This window comes from Chenopodium quinoa, unplaced genomic scaffold (genome assembly GCF_001683475.1).
Source record: "Chenopodium quinoa cultivar QQ74 unplaced genomic scaffold, ASM168347v1, whole genome shotgun sequence".
Classification (NCBI taxonomy): Eukaryota; Viridiplantae; Streptophyta; class Magnoliopsida; order Caryophyllales; family Amaranthaceae; genus Chenopodium; species Chenopodium quinoa.
The window spans coordinates 1,557,537-1,570,000 of NW_018745068.1; the positions used below are offsets into that span (position 1 = coordinate 1,557,537).

General features: G+C 39.6%; 1 protein-coding gene across 2 annotated transcripts in view; it reads right to left on the bottom strand.

The window, feature by feature from the left end:
- Positions 1 to 792: 792 nt before the first annotated feature.
- The window catches only part of LOC110709474, a 22,436-nt gene continuing 10,764 nt past the window's right edge, over positions 793 to 12,464 (bottom strand). The window contains exons 12-15 of one of the 2 annotated variants that reach the window (XM_021887696.1): positions 2,385 to 2,907; positions 1,943 to 2,087; positions 1,729 to 1,796; positions 793 to 1,269 (exon numbers count right to left, since the gene is read on the bottom strand). In XM_021887696.1, coding sequence (XP_021743388.1) covers positions 2,085 to 2,087; positions 2,385 to 2,907 — 526 coding nt within the window. In that variant the 3' untranslated portion in view covers positions 793 to 1,269; positions 1,729 to 1,796; positions 1,943 to 2,084. The remainder of the gene's footprint in view (positions 1,270 to 1,728; positions 1,797 to 1,942; positions 2,088 to 2,384; positions 2,908 to 12,464) is intronic. The other variant, XM_021887697.1, reaches the window with a different exon arrangement.

The window sequence follows — 12,464 nt, forward strand, 5'->3', positions numbered from 1 at the left end:
TTGTTTCCTTTCTCATATTTAGATAAAATTTCCAATATAAAATGATAATATTTTATTTTTATAATTAATGTAAACTTTTAATTCTAATCCTACGTGTAATAATCTTATACGTAACACTCTATAAACACTAATCCTACATGGCGCTCTAAGAATTTTTTAAAAATTAAAATCCTATGTGCTAAAATCTTGGGAAAAAACTCCCTTATATATATATAACTAGTTTTGTGCCCCGAACGATGCCAGGATATTTAGACATGCCATATCATACTTAAATTATTTTTATTAAACTAAAAGTATTTTTACCAATTAAACTTATTTTTACTAATTCTCTATTATTTTAAATATATTATAAATGGATATTATTTTAAAGAACTTTTTAAAATAAATTTTATGATGGAAATAAACCGAGTTATTAGATTTTTATTAAAAGTTATGATTAATTTTGTATATATGAAATATTAGAAGTATATCGACAATAAAACACTATACAACAATTTTATCTTAAAAAATCTATCCAAAATTCGCTTACTTAGCATCATGTGTCAAAATAATACCTAATTTTCACCTACGTGGCTCGACACTTGGCGAAAAACTGCAATGTCAAGTGTCGATGTCTCGTGACTTAGCTGCGAGACCGACTTTATTTATTATTGATATGATTAGGATTAGATTTCCTACCCAAATAACAAGCATATTTATTACTCCCCCATACCACAAAAAGAGGAAGGATAAATTAGCACAACTGGAAACAAATGGAAGAACAAGAAGAGAACACAACCGTTTTAAATGAGAGGAAAACTGGAAACAAAACCACATATGAACAATATTTTACAGTTTAAAGATTATCACTATATATTCACTGATTCTACACAACAATGTACAATTTTGTTTATGTACATATATATCAGGACTGCTGAAGTGATACTGCTTCCAAATAAAGCACTATGGTATGATTGTAACTATTGGAGGAGCACATCCACGAGTATTATTACATTTAGAAAAGAAAGCGAGTAATACACTGGCTAACAGACCTGATAATCTAATCAGAGTTACATGCATCATCGTGCAATCCTCACTTCCCCCAGTCCTGTTCTTCTGAGTGGTGAACTGCGTAAATTACAGTCAGCACTATCTTAGCCAATTTGTGACGCTTCAATTGGAGTGCTGAATTATCCAACACCAAACTTTATGAAGTTCAATCATAGGCTACTAGTCCAAAGCAGCAACAGTTGACGTGGCCAAAACATCACTTAAAACGTGGATGTTGTCCTGAAAAATGATCCATAGGGAAGAGTAATTGAATACATATATCCTTTCACTTCAAACAAGAAACTTAAATATCAAGAGGGACATACGAACAAGTTTATTGATAAAGAGTACTCTCCTACATTAGGATCATCAAGAAGTTTCCGACATGGACATGTACAAAAATTTTGACCATGTATTGTCCTTGTCCAATAAAAACCCTTTTGCATCAACCCTAACCCTATACCATTAGATTACCTTGTCCAATAACCACTCTTAATACAACCTATACAAATACAACGTCGACTTATATAACATAGATCACATCTTACATTGATTTGCATGATAAAACTTGATAGTAAAATTAGGGTTGCATTATAACAGCAGTCACAGCACTACCCGCTTTAATGCAAAACAAATAAAAAATCAAGAGCAATGAGTAAACAATTGAAGTGTGATGAACCTAAATTAATATAAGCTAACCTCCTGACCAGGTCCAGGGGTTGGTCAATATTTTTGCACATTCCACCTCATGCTGAAATATTCGGCCACTGAACAATATCAAAAGAAGCACATCATAAAACAGAGATCGTCTCCCGTACAAAATAAATTCTTTTGAACCACGATCATGGATCAGGAATCATCTTAGGCATGCAAACTGAATTACTGGAATTACAGTACAGGATGATACACCTACCAATGATTACACCATCCTTTTGTATACCATAAGCCAGCAATACATCGAGGAAATCAACCAGTTCTCTACTCAATTGGAGTCCCTCCCCTGTCCATACCTTTTTGCTCATCTCTTAGTCTTTAATCTTACTGTCTCCAAAATATTACTGCAAGACCATGGAAGGAGGTCACAAACATTGATATCAGTCAGAATTATACATGAGTGCTTAAAAACAATAAAATATATCATTCCGAATCATATATATAGGTAACAAAGCACGCTCATAATTTTGATGTTTTTTAAAAGATTGAGAAGTCAAAAGGACCAGGATGAAAAAAAAAAAAAAAAAAAAAAAAAAAAACCCTTTAGTTACTAAAAGCATGATAAAAACAACTAAATTTTAATAAAAGTGAAAGAGCACTCAAGCCCCATCTTAAATATGCAAATTGATTTGGAAACTCACGCTGGAAATTCTCCTCTGTATGCGAGTAACATTTCTTCTAAATAGAACTGCCAAGGGCAAATCTTCCCATCCTACAGATTGATCAAGAAGCAACTTTCTTTTCTTCTGCTTTGTTACAGCATTCTCCTTACTTGAGCAAGCTACATCCTTAGGAAGAGTCTCATTGCCATCATCAAATGTTCTCAATTCCATTGCCTCACAGTTGTTATCCCCAAGATTAGTCTTAGCTAAAGAGCTCCTCCTTGGTTGCAGTTTAGAGAATCTTCTTTTCTTCGTCTTAGCAACTATATTTGACATTTCTACCTTTTCTTCACGTATCCTCAATAGTAAATCAGAAAGAGAGGACTGACCATCCAGCATTTCAGGATCATTATCCTGACTTGAGGAATGCACAAGAGTAGCTACATTCATCTCAGTGTCATGTATGCCAGTAGCCTGGGACCCACCACAATGACTAATCAGAGGCACCTCCTTCGATCTTACTCCTCGAAGCCTTCTCGATCTGATGCGGATTGGAATGTTCCTGCATGCCAGCATAATAGAAATGAATGGAAGAAAAACTAAATCCCAAGTCCAAAATGTGATTCAAATACTTTTAATGTAACATTACACTGAACAATATAAACGTACACACAAACCATGAATGCATACATGTCATTTATACAGATGTAATTCACATACTTCTAGTATCTTATGTGCTCAAATGCATGTGCACTATATAAACATGCGCACACACTTATACAAATCATGTCTATGTGTAAAAAACACAAACATGCATATACTATTTACATACCATTGTTGCCTGGTCAGGGGAGAGAGTGAGGGGAAGAGGGAATAAAAATCTGAAGAAAGTACCCCTTACAAATACTAGCTCCGTTTCATAATGTTCCTAACATATTTCCGTTTTGATCCATTTCATAATTTTCTTAACATATCTACTTTATTCCATTTTGGCGAATTCCTTTATCTAACACAATACTAACATCTTTTTCACATACTCTCTCTAACTTTATCCAACTGTTTCTTACACTCAGCCACCATTTTACACTCTCTCCTAGTTTATCCATCTTTTTCTTACACTAACCCACCCTTTTACATATCTTCATTACCTTAATTCTTCTGCAAATAGTAAATGTAAAGAACATTACAAAACAGAATTAGTACAAAGTTGTGATTAAAGAAATGGCTTCTACTATAATGGAACACCCTACAGCTCACATGGAAAACTGGCTGCTAATTTCTATCTAATTCCATCCTGCAAATAGCAATTCAAAAATTCTCTTTGACAATCATTTCTGTCTCAAATTTTATCCTAAGTTTAAGCCTGCAGTGTTAAAGATGCAAAAACAAATCAAAAAAACCACATCACAAACATACCCAAAAAATTATATCTTGCAAGGTAACAGATGTATTACATGTGCACACACACACACTCACAAACACACATAAGCGCATAATAATTACAGCAGCTATTATTACTCACTCCGTTTTTTTTTAAAATGCTAGAGTTGTGAATGCACAGAATTTAAAAGGTTTTATTGACTTTAATAATATAAGATGTTTGTAGGGTAGGTAGGATAATAAAAAGAAATTCTACGAAAAGATAGTGGGGTTATTATTTTATTGAAAAGTAAAAAGATGTGAGAGGGAGTCGGGACCATTGAAGGAGTGAGAAATGATAAAGTAAGAGAAAGTGGGGTAGGTAAGATTATAAAAAGATTGTAACAAAAGATAGTGGGGTCATTATTTTATTGAAAAGTAAAAAGATGTGAGAAGGAGTGGGGACCATTGAAGGAGTGAGAAATGATAAAGTAAGAGAGAGGGGACTATTGGTGAGTAAAATTATATTATTAAAATGTAAGAGATTTCCAAAAGAGGAAGTGAGTCATTCATAAAAAAACAGCTGAATAAGGCAATTGTAGTATTTAAAAAAAACAGAGGAAGTATTATACTTCCTTTATTTATACTACAATTGCATCAATTGCAATCGGTATCATTAATATACTTTATACATTAAAAAAAACAAAAGTTGATATTTTGAAAGTAAAACAAAACCCCACACGACTGTTATTCTATTGTATAAATCACAAAAGACTGTCAAAGAGTGAGTGAATAGTGCAAAATCTCAAACGTTGCAATTAAAATAGAACGGAGGAAGCATATTATAAGGAAGGTAGAAATGAGAGGAGATATAATAGTGGGCCAAGAATGATTATAGTAAATGATTAATGTAATAAAGGTTGCCATTCTTACCAAATATTTTAGTAAAGAAGAAAGAGGTAGCAAGTGGGTTATTAATTCTTATGAACAAATAAGAAGTAAGAAGTATATATAAAGGAGGATGGAGATGAGGGGAGAAAGGACAATGGGCCAATTATATTTATAGTGAATAGGTCAAATTGTAAAAGTTACCAAAAAGGGAAGTGGTCATTATTTTTTTGGAACATACCAATTTAGCAAGTGTTGAATCTTAGTGAAACAAAGGAAGTAAATTCTGTCTCTGGTCCAGATTTATTTGTCAGACTTGTTAAATAATTCGTTCAAATATCATTAGATAACGACAGTTAATTAAATTAATTTTAGACAGAGAGCATATGCATGTGCATGCAAACCTGCTCCCTTTTTTATACCACTACACACAAATGCATGCATGCATAATAATAAGAATATGTGAGCCTATATTTTCCTAAGCCTCACTATATCACAGTAGACATCACGTATACACAAAGTTCGGTTTGAGCAAGAATTATGGGTACCCCGATTTTGGAACCTGAACCATTTAGACAAGCGGGTCCAGGATCCAGTTCCAAAATCAAGGACTTAGTTCCAACCGGTTTCAAATTCCAAGTCCTATGTTTTTGGGCCCAGTTCCAACCGGTTCGAATTCCAAGCCATAAGTTTTTGGACCCAGTACCCACTTGGTACCCGGTTTAACTAGTTCTATGTCAGTTTTTAAGGACCTTCAGAGTTTTTTGCAGCCCTTGTATACTATTAAGCCCAATCCAATTACATATAATTTTCTTACCATCTATCTAACAAAACCTAACTACCAAACCCCAAAAAATTTAAAACCCTATCAGCCGCACTCCATCTTTCACTCACATTCATTCTTTTTCATCACACCTACTTTAAATCTTTTATTATTATTTATTTATTTTTAATTATCTCCCCAAGATGAAAGCAAATATATACCAAAATGATCATTCACACATGATGGAATCTACTTGTGAATGGAAGTTGAAAATGCCTCCAAACATTACTCACGAGGGGTCATAAGCCTCCTTTATTATGAACTTTTTGTTTCTGCTATTTCTCCGATCCTTTAATTTCTTTAAAAAAAAAATTAAAAAAACAAAAAAACGTGTTACTAAAAAGCAAATCTTTTAAATATCATTTTATGATGTTTAATTTTATGTTGTAGATTTTTTTGTCGAAGGTCCAATTTGATGCTGATCATGATCCGAGTACTTGATTTTGGAACCGGTTCCCAACGGATCTGGGACCGGTTACAAAATTATTGGACCCGAATAGGACCAATTCCAATACTAGGTCCAATTTCTAGGACACGGTTTTATCTGATGTGGATCCAATTTTGTTCTTGACGAGGTACCCGATTTTGCTCATCCCTATTAGTCAAATTGGATGATTGGGGAAATGTAGGTCATGTCAGACGGTCAAGTCATGTCAAGCTCATGGATTAATCTACATGGGTTGGGTTCGAGTTGGCTCATGTAGAGTCATGCATCCTACCACGTTTGGATTGAATTTGAGTTGGGTTAAGTTCGATATTAAATTAGGATTTGGGTTTACTCAATTCGGTATAGGTTTGTAACAAATTATTTTAGGTTCGATTAAAGTTTGGATCAAGTCAATTTTGAGTAAGACCGTTATAGATTGGGTTTCGTTTATCATATTCGGGTTTAATAAGGATCATGTCATTATCATTCCAATATGGCTCAGAATATTGTGTACAAGTTAATTTTGGGTCAAGCAAAGCCATTATCGAGTTAATTTATTCAAGAATGAGTCGATCACTTCAATTAAATTTAGGCATCATTTAGTTGATCTTTTAGAATGAGTTGGAATGGAGTTAGAATCCATTCATCTATTTTATTGTTTGGTTGAGTTGTTCAACTATGGAAACCCCATGCCAAAGAGGTTCTAACTCTACCACATCTCATGGAATCCCATACCCACCTTACCCCTAAAATTCACAATTCATTTCATTAAAAAAGTGCAAAACCCCCAACATTCAAACTAAACAATTTTAGACTAGTATGGGATTTTGAATTTATACCTCCATACTATGAGATTTCATACCAATCCATTCCAACTTAACAAACCAAAGACCCCCTTATATAATCGTGTTTTGTGTAGTATATAACATGATTTTTTCAATGAATCTTGTATAATACTCTAAAACTTTTAGCATTATTAGAAGTATTTTCTAATTATTTATTTATATCAAGGGGGCATTTGGTATGGGGTATTAAGGGATTTGTTGTTTGTGTTATGCTATTTTATTCATTCTCTTTACCCACTCCTTACCCCCTAAGTCTCCTATATTGATTCCCTTCAACCCCATGGTATTTCCATTCCCTTTCCTTTGAGCTACCACCACATCACCACCCACTGCCACCACAACCATACACCTATCGCCCCACCACCACTGTAACCCACCGCCAGTTCGCCCCACCACAATCACAATCGCCACCACCCGCCATACTAGCAAATCAATACCAAAAATCTACCACCACGAAAAATGCATCCCTGCCCACCAGAACACCATTTTCACCCTCAAAAACCACTCCCACCCACCAGAAACCTCACCTCCTTCCCCGAATTACCACCCTTGCCCGCTAAAAAACACACCCTCACCTCGAAAAACCATCCATAAAAAGCCTAGATCCAAGAGAAAAAGAGAGAAAGAGAAAGTGAGAGGCGGTCACCGGTGGCGACAGATGGCGCAAATGTGTGGAGTGCAATGAATCGGGCTAACCCACCACAAGCCATACGGGTCTATGAGAGGAGAAAGAAACATCAGGAAGTGCAGCCAACAACATAGCAGCGAGCAACAGCAAACAAGGAGCAGGGAAGGACAAAATCGTTTAATGCACCACTAAGGGGTGTGGTGACTGTTCTGATTTTATGTAATTGTAGTTTTTATGTGATTGTTGATGTTATTAGTAGAGTAGTAGTAGTTGTAGTATTTCTTCAAGAGTCCAGCTTTAGCTTAGACCTTAGTTTACATTGTAGCAGTTATTTGCAAATAGCAATCAAATATCCAAGCTTTCCTCTATCTGTGAGCTTACTGTTACATTTAAGCAATCAAATTATTGAGTCTATAGCAGTTGGTATCAGAGCGGTCGGTCATGGTGACCTCGCTCACGGTGAGGGTGGATGTCGTCCAGAAGAGACTCACAACGATGGAGACTCAACTCACGACGTTTGATGGGAGGTTCGACAGTTAGGAGGCGCAACTCAAGGCTATTGAAAGGAAGTTTGACACGCAAGAGGCCACCATAGGTAGAGTGGTGCTGGCGGCGGTGGCCTAGGCATTGGAGGCGGAAGCGGTCGGAGGAAGCTCTAGCCAACACCACCACTCGGCTCGAGGCTAGAATCGACCGCTTTTGAGCAGACCACGAGCTGCGTTGGAGAGGGAACAATACCAGAAATTTCGCGAAAAGATACAACAGGCCACCACCTATTATTCAGTCGGTCCCAACATTGACGGGGAGAATAGTCAAGCCGAAGGTGAGAATGAAGTATGAACTCCGGTAAGGAGCTTCAAAGGATGGAGGGGAGAAGGTCATGGCGAGGAAGATCAGTTTGAGCAGAGAAACTGGCCTGGTGGCGGTGGCAGCGGTGGTCCTCAATGTAAACACCGCAAACTTGAGATGCCTATATTCGAAGGCACCGACCCCGGTAATTGGATATTAAGGGCTGAAATGTTCTTTGAGTTTTACGAATTGTCGGAGACAGAAAGCTGGAAGCCGCGGTGGTGGCGATGGATGGAGCGGCCTTAAAATGGTATCAATGGGAACGAAAGAGGCGACCGATCGTGGGGTGGCCGGACCTCAAACAAAGGCTACTTTACGAATTTCGGCCGTCACACGCTGGCTCCTTGTATGAGCAGTGGCTCGCGGTGTCGCAGGAGGGATCGATGGAGGAGTACAGGCGGCGATATATTGAGCTTGCAGCACCATTGGAGGGAATCCCAGAATCGTTAATGTTGGGGCAATTTATTAAAGGGTTGAAGGGAGAGGTCAAAACGGAGTTAAGAATGTTAAATCCGTTCAACTTGGAAGGGGCTATGGAGCTGGCGGGTCGGATCGAAGAGAAGAACAGGGTTTGTCAGCCCAAAAGAGTGGGTCAAGGATCTTTCAAATTTGGCCAGCCAGAACCTCAGCAACACTACTTATCCCAACAAAAGTAGTGGGTCTGGTTTGGTACAAACCTATGGGGTCCCTAATCATTCCAGCCAGCTAAAACTTGGACTAAATCTTCAGAACCACACGCATCAGTCAACATGGCTGGTTTGTCTGGAATTTATGGTCGGAGTTCGAACTTCATGAGGAGATTAACGGAGGCTGAGCTGCAAGACAAAAGGGCGAAGAATCCGTGCTTCCGGTGTGACGAGAAGTGGAGCGTGGGTCATAGATGTAAGAGGAAGGAGTTGAGTGTACTATTGGTGGCCGGAGAAGAGGATCCACTGCAAGAAAAAGAAGAAGAGGGCGAAGAAGCGGTGAAAATCTCGTTGTGTTCTATGATTGGGATCTCTAATCCCAAAACGATGAAATTAAGGGAGGAGTCCAGAAAATCAGTGGTAGTTATGATTGATCTCGGTGCTACCCACAATTTTGTTTCGGCAAAATTAGTGGCAGAGTTGGCGGTGCCGATATCGAAGGGCAGCAAGTTCAATGTAGCTTTGGGTAATGGTGAGGTAATTAAGGGGTAAGGAGTATGTCAGGGAATCAAATTGAAGCTAAACGGTGGAGTTTCCGTGGTGGAAAAATTTTTACCCCTAGAATTAGGAAATGCAGATTTGATACTAGGAGTACAGTGGTTGGAGAAGCTAGGTGCGGTGACGACAAATTGGAAGATACATCATAAAATTTCGAGTGGGGGGGCTGTCGGTCACACTCACTGGGGATCCTTCTCTCAAGAAGACTCGGATTACCTTGAAAGCAATGATCAGAAATCTGGTGAAGGAGAAGCAGGGTGTTTGGGTGGAGTTGAGTAAGCTGGAAGGTGAGAAGGTAGGAGTAACAGCAGAACCGCAACCTCCCCTGTTCCTAGCAGAACTATTGAAGCTGTTTCATGGAGTTTTTGGAATGCCAGTGGGCCTCCCTCCTCATAGAGGCCACGAGCATTCAATTGTGCTTAAAAAGGGGAGCGATCCAGTAAGTGTCCGACCATACCGCTATCCTCAAATCCAAAAGGAAGAAATTGAAAAAATGATCCTTGAAATGCTACAAGCCGAAATTATTCGGCCATCCACGAGCCCTTTTTCTAGCTCGGTGATCCTTGTGAAGAAGGACGGAAGTTGGAGGTTTTGTGTTGAATATAGAGCGTTGAAAAAAGAGACCATGCCGGATAAATTCCCAATTCCGGTCATAGATGAGCTACTTGATGAATTGCATAGGGCTAGGTGGTTCTCTAAATTGAACTTGAAGTCAAGTTACCACCAAATAAGGGTGAAACCGGAAGATGTTCATAAGACGGCGTTTCGCACACACGAAGGACATTACGAGTTCCTCGTACTGCCCTTTGGATTGACCAATGCACCAGCAACATTCCAATCCCTCATGAATGAGGTTTTGAAACCTTACTTTGAGGAAATTTGTCTTGGTATTCTTCGATGATATCCTTGTGTATAGTAGAGATGAAGGAGAGCACAAGGAACATGTGAGAGTAGTATTGGAGTTGTTGAAGGAGCATGAATTGTATGCAAATTGGAAGAAGTGTGAATTTGGAAGGGAGGAAGTGGCTTACTTGGGTCACGTGATTTCGGAGAAAGGGGTAGCTATGGACATGGAGAAAGTGAAAGCTATTGTAGAATGGCAAGAACTGAAAAATCTCAGGGAGCTAAGGGGTTTCTTAGGTCTCACGGGTTACTACCGGAAATTTGTGTCTCGATATGCTCAAATCGCGGGACCACTCACCTCACAATTGAAGAAGGACAATTTCTGGTGGTCTAAGGAGGCAGCCCACGTCTTTGCAGCCCTCAAAACAGCTACGACAACAGCCTCGGTGTTAGAGGATGCCCGATTTTCGATTAGAGTTTGTGGTGGAGACGGATGCTTTGGGATTCGGACTTGGTGCGGTGTTAATGCAACAAGGGCAGCCCATAGCGTATTTTAGCAAGCTTCTTGGAGTGAGAAATCAAGCCAAATCCATTTATGAAAAAGAGTTGATGGCTATTAGCTTGTCGGTTATGAAGTGGCGGCATTATTTACTTGGAAGGCACTTTGTCATAAGGACCGATCAACAAAGCTTGAGGTTTCTCACCCAACAACGGGAGGTCGGAGGCGAGTATCAAAAGTGGATGAGAAAGTTGATGGGCATGGATTTCGAAATTCAATACAAACCCGGGCCGTCTAACAAGGTGGCAGATGCTCTTTCCCGCAAGGACAGCAATGGGATTCAATTTGGGGCCTTAATTTCGACACGAGTGGTGGATTGGACCGAGTTAGAGAGTGAAATTTCAAAGGATCCATGGCTGATTGGACTTCGTGACTCCCTGGCAGCCAAGGCAGAAGGGATTTTTCTTGGAGGGAAATCAAGTGCTGTATAAAGGGCGAGTGGTGTTGCCTAAGGGGTCGAAATTCATTCCTGTACTACTTTGTGAATATCATGATACTCCAGCAGGGGGGCATGAAGGAGAGGTGAAAACATACTTGAAGCTCGCGGTGGATAGGTTTTGGCCCGGAATGAGAAAGAAGGTGGGGAGTATGTGCGGCAATGTGTGGTATGCCAAAGGAGTAAGACTTCTCAGCAAGGGGCAACAGGTTTGTTACAACCTTTACCGGTGCCGGAGGCAATTTGGGAAGAGATCTTAATGAATTTCATTGAGGGGTTACCTCTTTCGAAAGGGGTGGACTTGATTTTAGTTGTGGTTGATCGACTGTCAAAATACAGCCACTTTGTTGGCCTTAGGCACCCCTTTACCGCATTGAAGGTGGCTGACATGTTTGTCAGGGAGGTGGTTAAGTTGCATGGATTTCCGCTTTCAATTGTCTCGGATCGAGATAAGGTATTCATGAGCAGTTTTTGGAAGGAACTGTTTCGGCTTCAAGGAACACACCTCAAGCGTAGTACCTCCTATCATCCACAAACGGATGGTCAAACCGAGGTCGTGAACAAGTGTTTGGAGACTTACCTCTGTTGCTTTGTGACTAATCAGCCTAAGTCTTGGGCTCAATGGCTTCCGTGGGCCGAGTTCTCATACAACACCTCACCCCATTCAGCAACTAAAATGACTCCTTTCAAGGTTGTGTATGGGCGAGACCCTCCGAAGTTATGGAAGGTGAAAGAGCAAGCTACGGTAGTGGAGAGCGTGGAAGAGAGTCTGAAGGAACGTGACCTGATTTTAGATGAGCTGAAGATGAATCTTAACCGTGCCCAACAGCTCATGAAGGAAACAGCAGATAGCAAGCGAAGGGATGTGCAGTTTGAGGTAGGGAACATGGTCTTCCTTAAGCTGCAGCCGTATAGGCAGAGATCGCTGGCCAAGCGACCCTTTGAGAAGTTGGCAGCTCGATATTATGGCCCATTTGAAGTACTCCAGCGAATTGGCAAAGTGGCATACCATCTGAATTTGCCCAAGGAGAGCAAAGTCCACCCAATTTTTCATGTTTCACAATTGAAGCAGGCTGTGGGAGACTTCCCAGTGCTGCCACCCTACCCAGCCAACCGACCGCTGACTTGGAGCTCGTTGTTGAGCCCGAGGAAATTCTGGAAGTGAGGCAAAAAGGAGGCGGAGTGGAACTGAGAGTTGAATTGTTGGTAAAATGGAAAGGGTTACCAGAATTTGAAGCAACTTGGGAGGAGTTTGAAGCCATGGATCAACGCTTTCCT